The sequence below is a fragment of the Hyla sarda genome, chromosome 11 (genome assembly GCF_029499605.1).
Source record: "Hyla sarda isolate aHylSar1 chromosome 11, aHylSar1.hap1, whole genome shotgun sequence".
NCBI lineage: Eukaryota > Metazoa > Chordata > Amphibia > Anura > Hylidae > Hyla > Hyla sarda.
Window position 1 is genome coordinate 39,284,522 of NC_079199.1, and position 24,217 is coordinate 39,308,738.

Sequence of the window (24,217 nt, forward strand, 5' to 3'; positions counted from 1 at the left end):
CCCCTGCTTCCATTCAAACTCCCCCCCTGCCTCCATTCAAACTCCCCCCCTGCTTCCATTCAAACTCCCCCCCCTTCTTCCATTCAAACTCCCCCCCCTTCTTCCATTCAAACCCCCCCCCTTCTTCCATTCAAACTCCTCCCCCCTTCTTCCATTCAAACTCCTCCCCCCTTCTTCCATTCAAACTCCCCCCTGCTTCCATTCAAACTCCCCACCTTGCTTCCATTCAAACTCCCCCCTGCTTCCATTTAAACTCCCCCCTGCTTCCATTCAAATACCCCCCCGCTTCCATTTAAACCCGCCCGCCACTGTTTTCATTCAACCCCCCCCTGCTTTCATTCAACCCCCCCCCCCCCACGGTTCTGCCCCTGCTTTCATTCCAACTACCCCTGCTTATGCCTCTGCTTTCAAACACACACCCTTCTGCCCCTGCTTTCAAACACCCCCCCCCCCTTCTGCTCCTGCTTTCAAACCCTCCCCCTTCTGCCCCTTTCAAACCCCCCCTTCTACCTCTGCTTTCAAACACCCCCCCTCTTCTGCCCCTGCTTTCAAACACCCCCCACCTTCTTCTCCTGCTTTCAAGCACTCCCTCCATTTCTGCCCCTGCTTTCAACCCCCCCCTACTGCCCCTGCTTTTACACCCCCCCTTCTGCCCCTGCTTTCAAACACTCCCCCTCCTGCTTCTGCCCCTGCTTACATTCAATCCCCTTCCCTTGCGCTAGTTTTCATCAAAAATCCCCGCTCCCCAATCCCTTACCTGTGTGCTGAACTGTGCGCTACAAGGAACGCAGGATGCCGAGGAAGCGCCGTCGCTGCAGTGACATGGACGCTTCCCACCCGGCGTCCCAACACAGGATCCTCTCTGGCGGAAGCGTTCAGTGCATGACACTGAACCTTCCGCCAAGAGAGAAATTCTAATTAAAATATAAAAAGACAAAAAAGTGTATGAAAGCTGAGCTGCTCTAACAAGGCCCAGTCACTACACAATAGAGCCAACTGATTTAGACCCCATTCACTGTGTAGCAAAGGGGCTGAACAGCTGAACCGTGGGGGGTGCCAGGTATCAGGACAGACCATCAATCATATTTGCCCTAAAAACTTTTTTTTAATAGGGAAGTTATCCAGGAACATGGAGATAGAGCTGAATTAACAGCACTGCCACAACTTGCTGATATTGGGGTGAAATGGAAACAGTATCTCCTACATAGAATGAAAGCATTTTTTTGTGATTAAAATTTTTATTTTTGCTAATGTGCATAGGAATAAAAATAAATAAATAAATAATTATTTTTTTTTTTTTTTTTTATCAAAGCAATGCTTTATTAAGAAAAACATAGATAGACAAGCCACGGTAATTAAGACAATAATAGCGGTATAAAAGCGTGGAGTTCAAGTCAACACCTTCGCTCCTACAACAATTTGTCATCGGAATAGGGATGTCGCGGCTAATTAGGTGAATCTGAGCAGTGAGACACAACATTGCATCAATAATAGTGAAACCAGGTAATAACTGGAGGAAGAACACGTAAGTATAAAAGTAGGGGGAGGGGGAGAAAAAGGTGGGGAATATTAGAAATAGGAGTAAAAGAGAAAAGAAAAAGAAAGAACAGGGTCAGCTTCAGCATAGCTGTGGTCGGTGTGAGGAGGACACCTCAAGGTTGCAAACGTAGCACTTACTTGAGGTCGGAGTCACAGTCACCGTCGGGGTCCCCAATCTCGGAATATCCTCATAGCTCTGCGACACGACAGCCAACTCCAGGGGAGAGGTCACTCCAAGTAAGAGGGGATGGGGGGGGGGGGGGGGGGGGAGGGGTGTAGTCTAGTTCACTAGTCCTCTCTATAGAGTCGGGAATTAAGGAAGTGCAACCATGGGCCCCATATCGCTGTGTACCTAGCGGAGCGGTCCCTCGAGTCGGCTAGGAGTTCCTCCATGCGGCTCACAAATAGAATCTCTGTGTACCAGTCAGTTATCGTTGGGGGGGCACAGTTTTTCCATTTCTTGGGTATCACTGACCTGGCAGCCATGAGCATCATGTTGGCTAAGAGTCTAGCAGGCGATTTCCTGGAGGTGGGTATAATAGATAGGAGGAGTCCCTTCGGGTCGTTGGGGTATGTCACCCCTGTCACTAGGGCGATTCGGTCGATTACTGTAGACCAAAAGGTCGTGAGGGAGGGGCAGGACCACCAGATATGGGACATGGTCCCCGTCTCTGTGCCGCAGCGCCAACACAGGTCAGACACTGTAGGGTAGAATTTGTGTAGCAAGACCGGAACCCTATACCACCTAGCTAAAATCTTGTAGTTAGTTTCTTGCGCCCTACATGATATAGACATCTTGTGGCACATTACATAGGCTGTCAGCCAGTCAGAACGAGCGATGGTGGTGTGTAGTTCCTCCTCCCAGGCCGTTTCGAATTTGGGGGGTTCACAAGCCGCTTCTTCCATGAGAAGGCTGTACATTTGGGAAACTGCTTTATAAACCGGGGAGGCAGAAACACACAGCTCTTCAAAGGGTAGGAGGGGTCGGGCAAGCCTAAGGGAGCGTCCCGTAGTGGTAACAAAGTGGCTCAGCTGAAAGTACTGCATCTGACTTAGAGGCGTCCTGAGGTGTGGCGGTACCAGTTCCATGTATGGTTTCAGTTGAGTACCGCTGAGGAAACATCTGATGGGTAGAGGCGAGTGATGACCTAGGAAGGATTCAGTCATCATACCCGGTGGGAAGCTAGGGTTGCCTAGGATCGGGGTCAGAGGGCCATCGGCCGCCATGATCTGGGACCTCTTCAAGTATCTGTCCAGGGAAACGATCAGTTCCCTGGACACCCGGGGGAGGGACTCTAGCACCCGAGGAGAGAATGTGTTCGATGGTAGCCAAGGGTACAGGGCTATATCTGTAGCAGTCCCGTATTCTTCCAGCGCCACCCATTGTTTAGAACCCCGACCGTGTATGAAATCCAGGAGTCGGGTCAAGGTAGCTGCTACATAATAAGCCTGGCAGTCCGGTACCGCCAGGCCACCTGCCCGCTTCCTCCTGACCAGAACCCTGCTAGATATCCTAGACGGTCGTCCCGCCCATATGAAGGAGCGTATCATTTGGTCTAGCTTTTTGAAGTAGGAGCGCGGGAGCGCCAGTGGGATCGCTTGGAATAGGTATAGCAGTCGGGGTAGGAAGTTCATTTTAATTATATTAGCTCGCCCCAGCCATGAGAAGGTACCAGTTGTCCATTTACGCAGATCCCTGTCTAGTGTCGCTGACAGAGTCTGGAAGTTAAGGGCAAAGGTAGCTCCCGGGTTTAAGGGAATGTGTACGCCCAAGTACTTGAAGGACTCAGTAGTCCAATGAAAAGGGTGTTCCCTCTTAAGACCCTCTATGGTGGCTATCGGGAGTGCTATTGGAAGGGCCACACTTTTGGACATGTTGATCCTATGGTTGCTATAGTGGGAGTATTGCCGTATGACCGACAATGCTGCCGGTAGGGAGGTGCATGGAGAGGCTAGGTAGAGTAGGAGGTCATCCGCGAAAGCAGAGCAGAGGTGCCCGCTCCCCCCCAGGGTGAATCCCTGAACGCCCGGATCAGATCTCAGGGCAGTCAGTAAATGCTCCATGCATAAGATGTAGAGGAGGGGGGAAAGCGGGCACCCCTGGCGCGTTCCGTTTCGGATGGGAAATGGGGAAGACAGGGACCCGTTGACTCTCACCCGTGCCTGGGGGTCTCGATACAGGGCCATTACGCGTCCCATCATAGCAGGACCCAGGCCTATCTGTTCCAGCGTTGCTCTAAGGAATCCCCAGTCCACCCTGTCGAACGCCTTCTCGGCGTCAAGAGAGAGGAGCAGTAATGGCTTTTTGAGTGTAGTAGCTCTATTAATTACCGAGAAGGCTCGAACAGTGTTATCTCTCGCCTCTCGGGAGCGCATGAACCCGGACTGGTCAGGGTGGACTAGGGGGCCGAGGACCAACGCCAGACGGTCCGCCAGCAATTTGGCGAACAGTTTAAGGTCTACATTCAGAAGAGATATGGGTCGGTAGCTGGAGCAAAGACCCGGGTCGCGGCCCTCTTTGGGAATTACTGTAATATAGGCACTGAGCGATGCCGTGGGAAAACCCAGGTTCGGGGCGATGCTATTGAACGTCTTGCAAAGAATGGGAAGTAGGCTATCCTTTAGGGTTTTGAAGAACCTGGCCGTGTACCCGTCTGGTCCCGGGCTTTTACCAGTAGGTAGGTGTGATATTGCCTGGGCGATCTCCTCTTCCGAGAACGGGGACTCAAGGGCCTCTATATCCTCCTCAGATAGACGAGGGAGGGATGTATTCTGAATGTAGTCATGCAGGGATAATGGGGGAAGAGGAGAATGAGGGGGTATTGACGGGGTGGGGATATTGTAAAGGTCATGGTAGTATTTCTCAAAAGCCTTAAGTATGTCGGCCGTGATGAACGATTTGCTACCTGACGATGTGTTTATGGATGGGATGAATAGCGCTGACCTCTTCTCACGGAGAGCTCTTGCCAATTGTCTGCCCGGCTTGTTGCCCCATTCGTAGAATGTCGAGGCGCATTTCTGACTATACTGTCTCAGGGAGGTGTCTAGGAGGGAGCGGATCTCATGGCGAGTTTTGGTGAGTTCCCTCAGCGTGGACTCAAGTAAGGTCTGTTTGTGCAAGGCTTCCAAACTATGGAGCGTCTCAAGGAGGCGCTTCAGCTTGGCCGCCTTCTCCCTCTTAAGCCGGGAGCCATGGCTGATCAGAATTCCCCTCAGTACACTCTTGAGAGCCTCCCATTGGATCGGCTGAGATGTCTGATCGTTTGCATGATCAGACTGAAAGTGTGTGATTGCAGTCCTCAAGTCTGACAGGCAAAGGGTGTCCAGTAGGAGGGACTCGTTAAGCCGCCACGAAAACCGCGGGGTGGTCAAGGAAGGAATCGTCACAGTGCAGTACACCGGAGCGTGGTCGGATAAGTACATGTGGCCAACTTGTGAGGAGGATAATCTAGGGAGGTGGAAGTGTGAAAGAAAGACGTAATCTAGCCTGCTATATGAGTTATGAGGGGAGGAAAAGTGCGTATAGTCCCGGTCACTCGGATGCTGGAGGCGCCACACGTCGCACAGCTGAAGAGAGTGCAATTGCTTCTTAAGTCTACTCAATTGGCGGTAGGAGATAGCCGATCGACGTGTGGACGCATCAAGCAGTGGGTGTAGCGGGATATTGAAATCCCCCCCCAGCAGTATCATACCCTGGGCAAAATGAGAGAGTTCTTCTAGAGTCGCTATTAAAAAGGGCACTTGTCCACTATTTGGGGCATAAACCGTCGCTACCGTCACCACCTGGTCCAGCAAGGCTCCACGGATAAAAAGATAGCGAGCGTTTGGATCTACCCGGACAGCCTGTACACTGAATGGAAGCGAACGGTGTATACCAATGGACACTCCCTTCGAGCGGGAGTCCGGGTTGGAGCTATGGAACCAGGTGGTGAAGTATCTGCCCAATCTATCCGGGATATGGCCTGATTTAAAGTGGGTCTCCTGCAAGCATAAAAGTCTGACCTTATTTTTGTGCATATGGTAGAGTATTTGTGACCTCTTCTCCGGAATGTTGAATCCCTGAACGTTCAGGGTGGCCATCTTCACCTCTGCCATGGAGTGTTCTGACTGCCTGCCGCAGAACGTAGAATAATAGGACACCGCGGAGGGACCCCGATGGGAGGCGAGTCACACCAGAGAATCTGAAAGTAAGAAAGAGAAAAGGAAAGGGACAAGGAATAGGATCAGTAAAACAAAACACTCAAAAATAAAATAAAGAGGGAACAACCAACCAAAAAAGCAAGCTCAAGTGCCTGCAAGGTAAAACTAGTGGCAGAAAAAATCGTCTGCCAAATGGGTGTAGAGTACCTACACCAACCCTATGTGGGGTAGTGCTAAGCCAGCAGTGGGAGGGCTCTCAGCTCGGCTACTCTGAGGTGTGTCAAAATTAAAGTATGTGGAAAGCGTCCGTCCACGGCCATGGTGGGACGATGAAAGCGACCCTCAGGAGGGCCACTGTAGGCATTAGATAGGGGGAAGTGTGTAAGTAGGGTCACCAGAGGTCTGGGTATAGAGCAGAAAAGGAGGAGTAAGCGTGGATGGTCCCCTGACGGGAATGTCCAGGAGGGTTGGAGGACAGGGGGGGGAGGGGGGGGGAGAGGGGCGAGCATGTAAAGGAGAGGGTGAGGGAGAGGGAATGTGATCGAGGTGGGCGGGGGAAGAAAGGGAAAAGGGGGGGGAAAGAGGGGGGGGTAAGAAATCAGGACCTGGAGAGGAGGATTGGGTGGGGGGGGGGGGGGGGACTCTGTAAGATCGTTAATGGGGAGGGCGATTAGTATCCCGGTGGACGAGGGAAGGGGGGGGTGGGAGGGAGCACGGGCAGGGCAATTGGGGCAAAGGTACAGAGGAGGGAGTCGGTTGGCAGTGGGAGTGGTGGGAAAGTCTAGGGGGGGTATAGGGGGGAGGGAGAAGGGCGAGGAGAAGAAGGGAGGGACATGTGGTAAGGGGGGGGTATACAGGGGTGGGGAGGTGGACAGCCAGGTACTTCACATTACTCCGCTTGCTAATCCAGATGAGCAGGTCATAGACCAACAAAAAACAAGTAAGCTAGTCAATCAGTCCTCAGGGGTGGGCCCTAAGGAAGAACGTCTGGATCTCCTCTGTCGCTGTGGCTGCGGCCAGCCTGGGTTGGGACGTCTCGCTGGGGGTCTCAGGGAGGGTCTGGAAACTGGAGGCACAGCATACGGATCTCTCAGGAAATGGACCCAATCCGGCAAGGTCAAGGGCGGTAAGCCCAACGAGGAAAGGAAGAGTGGTAAGTCCCCAGGTTCCCGCAGGGAGGCCGATACCTCCCCGGCTGTAACGTGTAGGGCAAAAGGGAAGCCCCATCTGTAGGGTAGATTTCGATTCTGAAGTTCTCGCAGAAGTGGTCGTAGAATTGCTCTCTGACGCAGGGTGCGTCTGGACAGGTCAGGGTACAGCTGTAAGGTTGCTCCGTCAAAGTCCACATCTCCTCGCTGTCTTACTTTTGTCATGATCTGTTCTTTCAGGGCATATTCGTGGACTCTGCATATTACATCTCGTGGGCGCGTGGGGTCTGTACTTGGTGCCCGGAGTGCTCTGTGCACTCTGTCGAGTTCAATGTGGGTATCCGGGGGGCGCCCCAGTAGTAAGTTGAAGATCCCAGTTACAGTGGGGAATAATTCTTGGTTTCTCGTAGCCTCGGGGAGGCCCCGGATACGAACATTGTTCCGGCGACTTCTGTTCTCAACGTCGTCGAGGTGATCTGCCATCGCCAGCTGTGTAGAAGATTGAGTAGATAAGGAGGACTGCAAGCCTCTTATAGTGTCCAACGCTGTAGCCTGGAAGGTCTCTAGGGCTGCCACCCTTTCCTGTAGGTCAGAGACATCTTGCTGGACAGGGTGTAGGTCCTGGCGCCAGGCGTGTTTTAGGTCGAGTGCCAAGGCTGACAGGTCATTTTTGGTAGGCAGGAGGGCCAGGAGCGCTTGCAGTTCGGGGTGCCCCTTTAACAAGGCGACCGCTTGGGCCGGGGGTGGCAGTGTAGAGGAAAGTGGGTCCCCAAGGTTTTGTAGTGGGGCGAGGCAATGCTGGAGCTGTGGGTGAACTGCAGGAGGCCCAGTTGGTGGAAGGCCCACAGTCGTCCCAGAATGCACCTCATGGTGTCCTGGGGTGCCTGGTGCATGGTTGTGGGCCAGTTTCGGGCCAGCAAGGTTCCAAGCAGTCCCAGGAGCAGACCCCGAAGGGTATGGGCCGTCAGTCAAGGTAGCGGGGCGCAGAGCTTCACCCTCATCAGCATCCGAGCGGGACAACTGGGAGCACAGGGAGTCTCTAGGGCTTCGAAGAATGGAGGGGATGCTTTGGGAAGGGGAAGCAGCCGCCTCCTCTGGAGGACCAGGGGGACGTGGAGGGGAGCAGTAGGGGGAAGATGTGGGAACAGACTCTCCCTCTGGTCCTACCTCGTCTTCAGCGGCCATGGAGGAGCCAAGTCTCTGTCCTCTAAGTTCATCTCCCAAGCCGGGGAGCAAGGAGGGCCGCCGGAGACTCTCTGGGGTCGGGTTCCTGGTGTCGGCAGGCGGACCCGTTTCTGGTTGCTGGGGCTCACCCCTAGGAGAACGGGAGCTGTGGTCCATCCATCCCTCGTGGTGGTCTGAGAGGGAGGACCGCGATGAGGTGCGCTGAGGACCCGAGCGTGAGGGGAGTCTCGAGGCGTCTCCCTCAAGTCCGGCACAGGTCGCAGGCTGCGGCCTACCGCGTCCGGTCGGGGCACCCGTGCAGTGGCGCTCGACCGCGGGAACCTTGTCTTGCACAGTCGGGGTCCTCGTCGGTAAGTCGAGTAACGCCTTCAGTTGCCCACCTCGTGTAGCTGCTCCGGCCGCGCTTCTGCGAGTGACGGGTGGGGAATGCAGCAGCGTGGTCTTAGGAGAAGGGGTCGGCGCCATCTTGGAAAGCACCGTCATCTGGTTCCCGGGCTCTCGAAGACTCCGGAGTGGGCCGAAGAAGTTGGAAATCGGGATCGGTGGTTGCAGGGTAGGTCCCCCTGGCCTCTGGTTCTGTCCAGACCTCTTTTGGCGCATGTGGAGCGATTATTACCCCCGTTGTTTGGGCCGTGGAGACGGAGCTCAGCGAGCTAGTGACCTTCTCCGTGCATGGCTAGCCACGCCCCCAAATAAATAATTATTAATAATAATAATAACCTTTGTTCTAATCTCTTCAAACTATTTTAAGGTCCTAATTGGTCATTGGTGAATACAGAATGCCGTTATCTGTTCTATTCTTATATGCTTGTGTTTGGTATTAAAGCTTAAATTTTTCCTGCCCGCTTGTACTGTACATAATTTAAATAGCTGCTCTGGGCCTATAAATATAAATATATAAATATATATATATATATATATATATATATAGATAGATAGTAAAAAAAAGTCTTGTCCACAGCACCAAAATTCATGAAAAAAAATAGGTGTTTATTCCATATAAGGTGTCAATACAGCAGCGACGTTTCAGTCAGCTCAACCTGACCTCTCTCAGGTTGAGCTGACTGAAACGTCGCTGCTGTATTGACACTTTATATGGAATAAACACCTACGGTATTTTTTTTCATGAATTTTGGTGCTGTGGACAAGACTTTTTTTTTACTGTTTGAAAGATGATCCCCTAACCAAGGATCCAGGAGCTGCGTGCACCTCCCTACGATACTTTTCCTCTCAGTGGTTGTGCTGTTCTTTTTCTACTACTAGATAGATAGATAGATAGATATACACACATTTATGAAAAACACAGAAAAAAAAGACAGCACAACTACCTAATACACGGGTGCACGCTGCTATGGCAAATACAAAGTTTACAAACAGAAGGTTGCAGTAGCACTCATGGTCAAAAAACTGATGCTCTTAGAGCACTTCTCGATCAAAACGTGTCCCCCATCCATCACGCTAAGGTGGCCTCACTTCGGATGGGACCCTAGTACGCTTACTCTACTGGGCAAATAGCCTCTGACTGGCAAACAAAAAAAACCCAGAAAAATAGCCAGCACAACTACCTAACACACACGTGCAGAGCCTTTTGACCAAGAGTGCTGCTGCAATGTCTACTTGTATACTTTGTATTTGTCACAGCAGCACGCACCTGTATATTAGTAGTGATGAGCGGCATTGGCCATATTCAAATTCATGATATTTCGCGAATATATAGACGAATATTCGTCCTATATTCGCGAATTTTGCGCATTCGTTATATTCGCATATGTGAATATTTGCATATTCGCGTATTCGAGGAAGAAAACAGTGAGGGGGTGGGCAACTTTACTATTGGTTGCTAGGGATGTTGTTGATAACCTCTGACAAGTCTATTTGCATCATTCTAATTGGCCCACAACTGAAAAGAAGGAAAACGAATATTTCCAATTTTGAATATATAGTGAATATATTCGCAAATTTACGATATTCACGATAAAAATTCAAAATGCGAATATTTGCGCCCAACACTATACATTAGGTAGTTGTACTGGCTATTTTTCAGTTTTTTATTTTTTGCAATGCAAGTGGCACCCTGTTCACAGGGGGTTATTAAATTGATAGTGGATCCTTCATGTCATACGCTATATGCCCAGCAGAGGTGAGTAGAGTAAGTGTGCTATGGTCCCATCTGAAGTGAGGCCACTGTGGTCCATGTGGTCAATGGAGAACACATTTTGATCAAAAAGTGCACCAAGACTGCTGCTGCAGCCTTCTAATTGTAATATATATATATATATATATATATATATATATATATATATATATATTTATATTACAGTATATATACACACACATACCGTTCCAGTCCTGTTCATTTCTAAGAGAAGTTCTATGTCAGCCTCATACAAATGTATAGAAAAGTGATTTCCGGTCCACGCAAAAGAAGCTGTGGGATTCAAGGCAGTCAGATCTACAGTAATATGGCGTTACAGCAGGACAGGAACAAAACTGTATATTGAAAAGAGAGCTGACGGTAAAGGATTTATTTAAATTATGCATAGTACTAGCGGGCAATGGAAAACTAAAAATTACACCATGGACCTGCATAAATTGTCTCAATCTGTAAAGAAAATATCTATATTTGCCACATTACACAATTTACACCTAAGGCTAACAATACACAAAAGAGGAGCAGGTACCTGACACATGTGCTAAACAGCAGAGAGGCAGCAACTGCTCCAAAAAAGCTGCACAGAAGGTTGACTCGATAAGCAACGGAGCCGATCGGCAGGAGGAATATCACCAGTTTGGCCAGCAGAGTAAACAATGGATATCCAGGAGGATGAGCAACCTGACAAATATAAAGCACAAAACACTTAAAGGGGTACTCCGGTGGAAAACTGTTTTTATTTTTATTTTTTTAAATGAACTGGTGCCAGAAAGTTGAAAAGATTTGTAAATTACTTCTATTTAAAAATCTCAATCTCTTCAGTACTTATTAGCAGCTGTATGCTACAGAGGAGATTTTTTTCTTTTTGAATTTCTTTTTTGTCTTGTCCACAGTGCTCTCTGCTGACACCTGATGTCCGTGTCAGGAACTGTCTAGAGCAGCATAGGTTTGCTATGGGGATTTTCCCCTGCTCTGGACAGTTCCTGATACGGACATCAGGTGTCAGCAGAGAGCACTGTGGACAAGACAAAAAAGAAATTCAAAAAGAAAAGAATTTCCTCTGTAGCATACAGCTGCTAAAAAGTCCTGGAAGGGTAAAGATTTTTTAATAGTAGTAAATTACAAATCTATTTAACCTTCTGGCACCAGTTGATTTAAAAAAAATAAAATAAAATAAAATTCCACCGGAGTACCCCTTTATCACCAAGGAAAAATGAAGGATATCGCCTACTTAAGTACTATAATCCACTATCTAGGCAAATTATAGCGCTCTGCCCGGCACTACATGGACACAGTATGGGAAATATTTAGCTCAATGTTGGCAGAATATAGAAAGGTTAATACTTTTTGACTTTATGTAAGAAACATTTGGAGCCCTATTGGTACTGCTTGACACTACAGGGACAGAAGATAACACTGTGGGCAATGCATGCCTCTTTATTGGCAAAGAGTGGCACTGTCTGGGCACCATAGTATGGGGGTGCTATATGAAATGAAGTAAAACAATGGTCTTTTGGGCAATGAAGTATATGTTATGTTTTCGGCAATGTACAGCAAAGGCCATGAGGAATGTGAATATGATGAGTTTACTAGGTAAATGCTACATATACCATTTCCGAATATAAATATATGTTTAGGTATACCTACAGTATAATTGTTATTACAAGAAAACTATAGTTCAACTACACTTCATGTCTGCCATGTCTGGTTTCTGAAATCTATAACGTAAATAAATAAATTATAATGTTTTTTTTTCTAATTATTATGCATTTTAATATTCTATATGAGTCCTGTTTATTGGCTAGATAAATGGAGCGGGCAGTTAGAGAGTTAATGACTGATATCCCTTAATTACTAAAGGTCGGTCCACAGTTAACTGTGTCCCCTGATGAAGCTGGAATACAGTGAAAGGTGTGTTAGCGTGTGTGTCATCAGGTGTACATCTACGGGAGGATAATTTCTTATGCCCCTTCTTTGCAATATGTACATCATTGTTATTTGGCATTGCATTTTTTTATTATCTGTTTTGTTTTGGTATTGATTGTACCGCGCATTGCTGTATGTCACTATGTGTTACCATATACTATAAATAGAGATTTCCCCACGTTCACACATGGTTTCGTGGATGTAGTGTTACTGCTTTTTTATTCATTTTCTGTATGTTTTTGCAATATGTAATAATAAAGATTAACTGTATTAATTTAGATCAATCAATAGATCAGTTTTTTGCATCCATTTGCGGCAGACTGAGTACGCACCCTCAGTTTTCCGTTTATTGAACAGACAAAAAACTTTTTTTTGTTTGTTAAAAAACGAACGGTAATGGATAATTATGGTGATGTACCTAAGGGAAGAGTGTTCTGTTTGCAGCCGTTATGTCATCCGTTATTTAGTATCCGTTCATGTAGATGAATGGATAAGTTAAAAACTGATTATGCAAAGCAGATGTGAATCAAGCCATAGTGTGCGTTCACACGGAGTAAATCAAGAGTAATTCACGCCGAAAAATTTCCGTCCGGAAATTTATTTATTTTTTTCATGCGCAATTTGCGCGGAATTGCGCGCAGAAATGGGGGAGAAAGAAGCAAAGGGTTTTTTAGCTACTTCCGCGCGAATTCCGTGCACATTCCGCGCGAATTCCGTGCGAAAACGATGTCTGGCGGAATTTTTTCTAACCATTGACTTCTATTGATTTCTGCTAGCGGATTCCACTTGAAGAATGAACATGCTCATTCTTCAAGCGGAACGGAATTCAGCGTTGGAATTCCGCTAGCAGAATTTCCGCAGTGTGAACAGGACAGCGGAAAAAACATTAAAGTCAATGGGCAGAGGAGATGTGCATTAATTTGGAGCAGAGAATTCAAGAGGAATTACTCGAGTAAATTCCTCTTGAATTATTCTGTGTGAACGCACCCTTAAAAGTAATCTTTTAGCAGTTTTGAGCTGCTGTCAACACTATACAGAGGTTGGGGAGGTGAATGATGGGATACTTTGTGTTATGTTTATGCAACCAGCCACAGCAAGAAAAATTTAATTTGATGTCCCAGCTGTTGCTAAGGCAAGTGCCCAGGAGGTGGGCCCATTGTTTTAAAGGAGTACTCCACTGGCCAGCTAAATGTTCCGAACGTTGTGTGCGCGCTTTGCGGGGGTCGGCCATGCCGCCTCGAGACATCAGGCCACGCCCCCTCAATACAAGTCTATGGGAGGAAGCGTGACGGCTGTCACGCCCCCTCCCATAGACTTGCATTGAGGGGGGCATGGCCTGACGTCAAGAGGGAGAGTGGCCGATCCCTGCTGCGTGCACACAGCTTTCAGAACTAAATGTTCTGAAAGCTGACCAGTGGAGTACCCCTTTAAAGTGAACCTAAAGACCTGAGAAATTTTCTAGTATAACTCTAGTCATATATATTGACTTATGGGCTTAGGAGTCCAGTGGGTGGTCCTAGTCAGTGATTGACAGATAAAACATAGAGATAACTGTCAATCATTGAGAGGGACCACCCAATGGGTTCTTTATCCCAGAATGTGCAGGGATTTAGATAATAAGTCCCATTGTAATTCTTACAAAACTATATATCAATCTATTCAGCTGCTTCTAACCTACAACATGCTGCTTTCAGATTGTACAGAATTTTCAATGTGACAGGATGACTTTATGTACTCAGTGCTCTTTGTATCTTCCCTGGCCGTTTCACTCAGCTATGCGTCACCGCCCTGGAGGTCTCCTGATTGGAAACCAGAGGTGTTTTCTTTAATTCAGGGACAACCAGTCTTGAAAAATGTTATACCACCTCCTATGAGTCTACAAAAAGGGGGTCTTTCATTTCCAAAATCTATATTGATAAATACATATCTAGACCACACGGCCTCCAGATTAGTGCCAGTCTAACAGACTTTCGGTTTTACCTAAAGGGATCATGACACCATAATTAAGTTTATTAAATAATAAAACTTATTAAAACTGTTAACCCGATTTATTTCATTCCCCCCAGCTTATCCAAATTTTGGGTTGATAATAAGCCATGCCACTGTATATACAGTAGAAAGCCTTGCTTTATAATTTTGTTTAATTGGATTTAAAACTTAAAGTAAATTGTCGCATACTGTACTTATAAGTTAGTAAAACTGTGGTTTGAAAATAAATTAATCTACTTTACTCCATGCTTAATTAAACTTCCCTAATTCCTAAAACTGTTAATGAGAGCATTGATTAAACAATAAAATTAATACTTACTCCAAGCTCATAGGCGGCTGTGATCAGCTCCCCTGTGAAAAAATAAATGTAAAACCAATAATTACCATTAGGGAATGACCCTCCTCCAAAGTTTCCCAAATTCAAAGGCTTGCGCTGGGATTTTGCATTAATTTGACTTGATAAAAATAAATCTAGAGAGATTTAGCAGCATGAAATTTTCTCAGAAATTCCTCCCACTTTCCATTTAGTTACGCTGGAAATCATTTCACAAACATAACGTGTGTTTTATGGCGCCGACGATTATATCAAACTGTAGAAACGGGACATTTTCATTCGATATAGAATTCCTTTAATCCGGCATTTGATGGTTCACAATTGGTTATTATCTGATTCAAGTGCAATTATTCTGGCAATGTCACAAGCCAGAAGATGAAGAATGGAATAAGACAGGGATATGGAATTATGAAAATTATCTGTGGTGCGGAGTATTATTCTAGGTGTAGGTAGACAAGAAATTGTAAGTACTTTTTGATGAATCTCTGATTATCTATAGCATTCTGGCCCTTATTTAAAAGAAAACTGTCATGAGTGTTATCTGCACTAACCTGTTGGTACAGGTGTGTAGTGTGGGTGATACTGATGAAAACCAAGCTTACCTGTCCCCGTTTCGTGGTCCCGTTATCTTGCTCCGTATCTTCTTTTCTGGGGCACAGGTAGAGCTTTCTGACGTCACCGCTGCTGTTACTCTGCTGGTCCTCGCTACCAGGAGGCCTGGGGAAACAGCTGCAGTGACATCAGGACGCTCCACCCATGCCCCAAGCCTGCCATCAGAATGGAAAATACGGAGCAGGATAATGGGATCAAGGAACAGGGACAGGTAAGTATTTTTTAATTTTTTTTATCATTGTCACCCGCACTACACACCTGTACCAACATGTTAGTGCGGTAACACTGATGACAGTTTTCCTTTAAATGGGCACTGTCATAAAATGTTTTGCTATTGCACTCCTTATAGTAAACAATCTTTCTAAGGTACTTTGTTTAAAAAAAATAAAGTTTTCTATGTTTTATTTGTGTTTAAAAAAGCTGCCACTAGGTGTCTCTCTAATTATCCAGAGCACATATCTCCCTATCTCTTTGCACAGACTTTGGACTCCTGCTGGCTTGGCAGAAGTCCAAAATCAGGAAATACAGTCTGGAGTGCTGAGGGGGGTGTGTGCAACCTTGGCCAATCATAGCTCATCTCACACTGAACTGCTCTGGACTGTGTGTGGCAGAGTGAGGGAGGAAGTTCTCCCCTGTATGGCTTCAGATGATGTCATGTCTGCTGGGGAATGCTCCTTTCCAGTCTGTGAATCTGACTGAGCAAAAAAATGCAGAGCAATATCAAGGTAGAAAACAAAAAAAATGATAAAAATTAAGGCAGGGAGTGGTTTTTCATGATGGGGGCAGTGAAGTGGGAGGATTATAAAATTTAACAAGATCATGAGAGGTACTCTTCAAATAATTTTACTGTATATGAATATTATGGTATTGCATAAAAAATCAAAGTAGTCATAGCAAAGTAAAAGGTTAATAGTTTCCCCCCCACACACACCCCATTCACAGAACAGGCAATAGCTAGCTGATCAATAGAAGTCTGATTGGGAACTCCACTGATCAGAAAAACAGATGTCAACTGTGCACAGAGTGAAAGAAGAAGCAGTGCACAGGCTCATCTGCCACTATATTTAATCTTTATTGAATTTCAGAACATTGGAGAGTCTCAGCTACGTTTGGAAATCCCAGTGAATGGAATGGTGCTTGCGAACATATGGGCTGCTGCTACATTCACTTGGGGGGACATTTGGCCTCCATATTGGTTAACCGCGGAGTCTCGGCAGTCAGTCTGACCAATCAGATAGCTATGCCCTAGCCAATGATTGGCTGAGGAATGTCACCGTTGTGGCCAATGAATGCGTGCATTTCCTGTGTGAAGATGTAGAACAGGAATTGCTGATCAGCGGTAAATGGGCATGTGAGTATCCCTTCTATTTTTAAGCCAGTTTCGAGCATTTCAAAAACATTTTTAGTGCCAAACATCTCCACAAAATGCTTGGTTGTTTTTAAAGGGGTACTCCCCTGTAAAACATTTTTTTTTTTATCAACTGGTGCAAGAAAGTTCAACAGATTTGTAAATCACTTCTATTTAAAAATCTTAATCCTTCCAGTTCTTATCAGCTGCTGTATGCTACAGAGGAAGTTCTTTTCGTTTTGAATTTCCTTTCTGTCTGACCACAGTGCTCTCTGCTGACACCTCTGTCTGTTTTAGGAACTATCCGGAGCAGGATAGGTTTGCTATGGGGATTTGCTCCTACTCTGGACAGTTCCTATAATAGACACAGAGGTGTCAGCAGAGAGCACTGTGGTCAGACAGAAAGGAAATTCAAAAAGAAAACTACCCCTGGAATATACAGCTGCTGATAAGTACTGGAAGGGTTAAGATTTTTAAATAGAAGTAATTTACAAATCTGTTTAACTTTCTGGCACAAGTTGATTTAAAAAACAAATGTTTTCCAGTGGAGTACCCCTTTAAAGGGGTACTCCGGCGCTTAGACATCTTATCCCCTATCCAAAGGATAGGGGATAAGATGCCTGATCGCGGGGGTCCTGCCGCTGGGGACACCCGTGATCTTGCACGCCGCACCGTTTTAATCAGTCCCCGGAGCGTGTTCGCTCCGGGTCTGATTACTGTCGATCACGGGGCCGGCTGTCATGCCCCCTCCCATAGGCTTGCATTGTGGGGACGGAGCATGATGTCACACGGGGCGGGGCCGTGACGTCACAACGCTCCGGCCCAGTGATCGACAGTAATCAGACCCGGAGCGAACACACTCCGGGGACTGATTAAAACGGGGTGCGGCATGCAAGATCACGGGGGTCCCCAACGGCAGGACCCCCGTGATCAGGCATCTTATCCCCTATCCCCTTATCCCCTTTGGATGGGGGATAAGATGTCTAAGCGCCGGAGTACCCCTTTAAGAACAGCATCACACCAGTGTATGGATTGACTGTGTATGATACTGGAGTTCAGCTCTGCTGAAGTACATGGGTGTGAGCTTCAATAATACACACAACCTGTGGACTGGTGCAGTGACATTTTGGGATGAAAGCAGCCATGTGTTTATAACCTCTTTAAAATGTGTTATCTCAATAAGACAGCCCTTTTCCGTATTGCAAATTAGACATATAGACACCGTACAAAGGGTCCTTGATCATCAACCCTTTAAATGGAAAGCTGCTAGAATATCCTCTCAGAAATCTGACTTTTTCACAAGAGAAAACTTATCTGACCACCATACTGATGGCTTTATACATGGCAGCCCGGATTTAAAGGAAATCTGCAGCAAAAGACAACTTATCCCCTATCCATAGGATAGGGGATAAGTGATTGCGGGGGGTCCAACCGCTGGGACACCCGCAATCTCCTGTATGAGGCCACGGCTCTGCCACGGCTCTCCCGTGCAGGACGCGTACCGGCCACATCGTGACGTCGTGGCCACCGACACGCCTCCATGTACCTCTATTGGATAGGTGGGGAGGCAGTGTTCGTGCCTCCCCGCCTCTCCCATAAAACTGTTTAGGGAGGGGGCGAGGAGCGGGCATACCGTCACATAGAGCGGCAATGCGGGGGCCCCATTTGGGAGATTGCGGGGGCAGCCGCAAGTCCCAGCAGCCGGAGTACTGGAAGGCTTGCGATTTTTAAACAAAATAATTACGGTAACAAATCTGTATAAGTTTCTGCCACCAGCTGATTTGAAAACTTTGTTCCAAAGAACCCCCTTTAAGCAGCCTCTTCTAGTAGCCAGAGTTGCGTATTTCTAAGCAAAATGGTAGAGAGTTACCAAAACTGATGCACAGGAAGATTCACAAAACTGTCCCGATCAATGAATTAGAATTTTTTAGAATTGTGTCATTAGTTGTTATTTGCACCAGTTTTGATCAGTTTTCCCCAAAGTGGCATTGATTTCAAGGGGCACATGTCCTGATTGATGGCTCAAGTATCTATATTTACGGGTTTATTCACACATACAGTATCCTGCACATCGAAGATGCGCAGGATACTGTACCAGTGAATACACCAGTAAATATGGATACTTGGGCCATCAAGTATGGATACGTGTAAATACACCCTTAACCCCGTTTGTGCACTTTCATATTTTCCTCCTTACCCTTAAAAAATCATAACGCTTTCAATCTTGCACCTAAAAATCCATATGATGGCTTATTTTTTGCGCCACCAATTCTACTTTGTAAGGACATAAGTAATTTTACCCAAAAATCTACAACAAAACGGGGAAAAAAAATCATTGTGTGACAAAATGAAGAAAAAAACTAATTTTGTGACTTTTGGGGGCTTCCGTTTCTATGCAGTAAATTTTTCGGTAAAAATGACACCTCCTCTTTTTTCTGTAGGTCCATACGATTAAAATGATACCCTACTTATATAGGTTGGATTTTGTCGTACTTCAGGAAGAAATCATAACTACATGCAGGAAAATTCATACGTTTAAAATTGTCATCTTCTGACCCCAATAACGTTTTTATTTTTCCCACGTATGCCCCGGTATGAGGACTCATTTTTTGCGCTGAGATATGAACTTTTTAGCAGAACAATTTTTGTATTTGATCGGACTTTTTGATCGCTTTTTATTCATTTTTCATTGACCGTGCGGTTTAATTTATGACATATTTTTATAATTCGGACATTTCCGCACGCGGCGATACCACATGTTTATTTTTATTTACACAGTTTTTTTTTTGGTTTTTTTTATGGGAAAAGGGGGGTGATTCAAACTTTTATTAGGGAAGGGGTCAAATGATCTTTATTAACTTTTTTTATAAAAAGTGCCACGTACTATTAGCCACGGGTCACGGCCGTTGTTAGAGGCCGTGCCCGACCCGCTACAGAAAGGGAGCGGACTCAGGGCGTACAGGTACGCCCTTGGTCCTTAACAGGTTAAAGGGGAACTTCGGTGGAATCAAACTGAAAACAAATGTTTTCAAATTAACTAGTGCCAGAAAATTAAACAGATGTGTATATTACTTCTTTACCTCTGTCCGTGTCAGGAACTGTCTACACTAGAAGCAAATCCCATAGATAAACCTCTCCTGCTCTGGACAGTTCCTGACACGGACAGAGGTGTCAGCAGAGAGCACTGTGGACAGACTGGAAAGAACTTCCTAAATTTCTCTGTAGTATATTGATAAAAAGTATGTCATTTTTCAATATCACATAATAACCAAGGTTATTAAGTACATGCTACGTGCTCACCAGTTGTGAGCACCTCGGGGGGGTATTTATCAATTTTGCCTGTTGACAGTTTCTTTTTACCCTTTTTTATTCACTTTTCGTGGACATGCACCAAATTTATCATTTGGTGCAAGTTGTTAGTAATTTTGGCTTAAATGTTGAAATCAGCTGTTCACAGTGCCTTTTACACAGAACTTACCGCCACAGAGGACGCGTATTTTACCCTGTAGAGCAGCCATTTCGGAGTCCCTCCTGCAGTATATCAGCAAGCGACATGAGTTATTTTCTTATGAGGGGTTTATAGCCACCATGTGAAATGGATTTTATTTTCAACTTGAGTAGTTTTTTTTTTTGGTTACTTTAGTGCAGTGGTCTTCAACCTGCGAACCTCCAGATGTTGCAAAACTGCAATTCCCAGCATGACCGGACAGCCGTTGGCTGTCCGGGCATGCTGGGAGTTGTAGTTTTGCAACATCTGGAGGTCCGCAGGTTGGAGACCACTGCTTTAGTGCTTACTAGGGATCGACCGATATAATTTTTTTAGGGCCGATACCGATAATCGGTGGAGGTTAGGGCCAATAGCCGATAACTTATACCGATATTCCGGTATAAGTTATCGGCTATTTATCCCCTACGCGACACCGCTGCAGATCATTGATTTAAAGCGGGCGCTTTAAATCAATGCACTGTAGTGGCTTTTGCGGTGCCATAGGCCGCCGCCGCCACCACCCGCTTCTCTCCCCCTGCCTGTCAGGGTGGTCCGGGCCATCCATCCTTCCTGTAGTGTCCGGGGGCATTCCGGGTGGAGGGTGAACCGGTCCGGGCTGTCCTTCTTCTCCGGGGGTCATCTTCTCCACTCCGGGCAGGCTCCGGCCTAGTAACGAAGCATAGACGCCGCTACGCTGTGACGCCCGTACGCAGCGACGCACCTGACGTCACGGCGTAGCGGCGTCTATGCAGCGTACTAGGCCGGAGCCTGCCCGGAGTGGAGAAGATGACCCTCGGAGAAGGACAGCCCGGACCGGTTCACCCTCCACCAGGAATGCCGTCGGACACTACAGGAAGGACGGATGGCCCGGACAACCGTCCATTACGGGTAAGTTAAATTTTTTTTTATTGACTCGGAGGGTGGGGGAGGGGCCCGACCGGTATAGCGGTATGGGCAAATATCCATACCGTGGGAGAAAATACGGTATCCGGTTCATACCGGTATACCGCCCAGCACTACGGTGGGGGGTGCGACGGGTCGGGGTGGCGGTCGCGGTGCGGTGGGGGCGGTGCGGGGGGCGGGGCATTATCGGCTTATCGGCAAGGTAATTGCCGATACCGATAATGCCCAAAATCGTGATTATCGGCTGATAATATCGGCCATACCGATAATCGGTCGATCCCTAGTGCTTACCTTTCCTGAACCTGTGTGGCCATGTCCAATGCTGGCTCAACGGAGGGTGAAGTTTCCACAGGATAGTATTGAGCAGCCCTTTTTAATGTATTTTGACGCCTTTACATTTTCTTACATTGCTTAGTGTGTTTTCCAAGCGCAAAATTTCTTGGCTGTGATTTGCGCAAAAAAAAGGGATTTGCACAAAAATTGCGCCAAAGATCGATTGGCGCAAATGATGAATTACTGACTAAAGTTGAAATCACACACAGGACCATGTGATTTTGAGAAAGTTGTAAAAATGACAGTGGAGAAGATGCGCCAAAATTTGGCGCAAAAAGACACTGCGCCAAAGTATTGCGCCAAAGTTACGTTAAAAAAGACACATAAATCCTTTGATAAATACCGCCCATCATGTCTATAGATTGACAACATGACACTATTTCAGTATATATGTAGCAGGAGAATAGTCACGTCGAGACTTCACAGAAGTACCATTTTTATAGAGCTAATCAATCAGATAACAATATAGCCAAGACATAACACCCACAAGTTAAATGTATATATTCAGCCAACCCACTAGAAGGAGATATATACTTTTAATAAACCATATTTAATAAACCATAAATGCATTGGTGCTGAATTTATCAAAAGCGACTTTACAGCGACAAGACGCATCGGCTGAAATACGCCAAAATGTCAGACCATGTTGGAGCAGGTTTAAATACAGTCTAAACCGCAGATCCCGAAGTCTGTGCACAGAATTTATCAAGAGCTGTGCAACTTTTGATAAATTAGGCGCACAATAGACCAGCCTAACCCTTTGTGGTTTGGTCTATATTGATGCGGGACATAGAGCTTTGATAAATCTCCCCCAATATGGCTTAAAGGGGTATTCCAACCTTTTTATATATATATATATATATATATATATATATATCTCAACTGGCTCCGGAAAGTTAAACAGATTTGTAAATTACTTCAATTAAAAAATCTTAATCCTTCCAATAGTTATTAGCTTCTGAAGTTTTCTGTCTAACTGCTCAATGATGATGTCACGTCCCGGGAGCCGTGCATGATGGGAGAAAATCCCCATAGGAACTGCACAGCTCCCGGGACGTGAGTCATCAGAGAGTGGTTAGAAAACAACAACTCAACTTCAGAAGCTAATAACTATTGGAAGGATTAAGATTTTTTAATTGAAGTAATTTACAAATCTGTTTAACTTTCCGGAGCCAGTTGATATACATATATAAAAAAAAAAGTTTTGGCCGGGAATACCCCTTTAAAGAGGTTCTCCACCATAAGGTGATTTTAGTACATACCTGGCAGACAGTAAATGGACATGCTTAGGAAGGATCTGCGCTTGTCTTGGGGCTAAATGGCTATGCTGTGAGATTACCATAACACTGTGGCTAGCTTTCTGTGAACTTGTATTTCCGGTTTTCAGTTTTCTTGTTTGCCTACAAATCCCTTGATACCACTTTCCTCCTTCCCACACATCAGCCACCCCACCCATTGAAACATAAATAAGCTGCAGACCTGTGGTTTTCAATCAGGGTGTCTACAGCTGTTACATTAGTTGCAGATTGATCCCTCCACCCATTGAAGCAGACAGGCTCCCTGTCTTCAGCTGACTAGTGAGTCAGGTCTCGACCGCATTGCAAGCTGGGAAAAATCCGAGACAGCAGTCATTTTGTAAGCTGTTAAAAATAAATATTAAGAATTGTGAGAAAACAGTCACACTATATTATGAACTACACTAACTTTACAGCCCCTGTAGCATAGCATAGTCAAAAAAAAAAAAATTCCCGGAATACTCTTTTAATTTATTCAGAGATTGTGAAACTAAGAACAAAGAACTAGAGAGTAAATTAATATCTGTAAATAGGGAAAAAGCTAAGGTAAAGAATAGTTGTCACATGGTGAAAATATTCAATAACTATGTTAAAAAAGAAGATAATAAGACTGATAGCAGTAAAGTTATTGCTATACAGTGTGATAATGACGTAAGAAGGCAGAGTCAAATTATGTCTGTGCCGACACATGATACTGACCTTGTGTCTCAGAGTAGTAAGGAAAGTAATGTGCAGTCAGCTGCTGACATCTGTCAAAGTGACAGATCAATGCAAATAAAGGAGCAAGAATATTTAATGAAGACAAAAAGTCAAATGCCTGCATTTCATGAGAAATTACATGTAGCAAGAAATGCAGAGTTATTTGAATCACATGTAGCAAGATTTGGCCTCACACAGGAAAATATAAACAAACTTTTTAACCCCTTAAGGACCAAGCCCATTTTAACCTTAAAGGGGTAGTCCAGTGGTGAAAAACTTACCCCCTATCCTAAGGATAGGGGATAAGTTTGAGATCGCGGGGGGTCCGACCGCTGGGGCCCCCTGCGATCTCTCTGTACGGGGGCCAGGCTTTCCGGCCAGATAGCGGGTGTCGACCTCCGCACGAAGCGGCGGCCGACACGCCCCCTCAATACATCTCTATGGCAGAGCCGGAGATTGCCGAAGGCAGCGCTTCGGCTCTGCCACAGAGTTGTATTGAGGGGGCGTGTCGGCCGCCGCTTCATGCGGAGGTCAACACGCCCCCTTCCCGCGGGCTGTCGGGGCTCCGTACAGGAGATCGCAGGGGGCCCCAGCGGTCGGACCCTCCGCGATCTCAAACTTATCCCCTATCCTTAGGATAGGGGATAAGTTGTTCACCACTGAACTACTCCTTTAAGGACCAGGCCAAATTTTATCTTAGCATTTTCGTTTTTTGCTCCTTGCCTTCTAAAATCCATAACTCTTTTATATTTCCATGTACAGACCCATATAAGGGCTTGTTTTTGCATGACCAATTGTACTTTGTAATTAAACCTGTTTTTTTTACCATAAAATGTACGGTGAACCCAAAAAAATATTTTTTTAGGGAGGAAATTTAAATGAAAACCACAATTTTGCACATTTTGGAGGGTTTAGTTTTCACACTGTACACTTTACGGTAAAAATTATATGTGTTCTTTATTCCGTGGGTCAATACGATTAAAATGATACCCATGGCTAGATACTTTTATATTTTCATGCCGCTTAAAAAAAAAATCTTAAACTTTTTGTACAAAACCAGTAATCTAAAAATCGCCGTATATAGGGCGGTATGAGGGCTCATTTTTTGCACCATCATATGTACTTTT

General features: G+C 45.9%; 1 protein-coding gene across 7 annotated transcripts in view; it reads right to left on the reverse strand.

Annotated features, from left to right (window-relative positions):
• Positions 1-24,217, reverse strand: part of TMEM260 (transmembrane protein 260) — a 111,223-nt gene that overhangs the window by 64,484 nt on the left and 22,522 nt on the right. For 5 of the 7 annotated variants that reach the window (XR_008849042.1, XM_056547215.1, XM_056547217.1 and 2 more), the window contains 2 exons: positions 14,399-14,430; positions 10,694-10,845 (listed from right to left, as the gene is read on the reverse strand). Coding sequence is in view for 6 of the 7 variants with exons in the window: in XM_056547215.1 (XP_056403190.1) it covers positions 10,694-10,845; positions 14,399-14,430 (184 nt within the window). In the remaining variant the exon portion in view is untranslated. Of the gene's footprint in view, positions 1-1,318; positions 5,721-6,561; positions 8,689-10,693; positions 10,846-14,398; positions 14,431-24,217 lie in introns of those variants that run through there. The other 2 variants (XM_056547214.1, XM_056547219.1) reach the window with 2 other exon arrangements.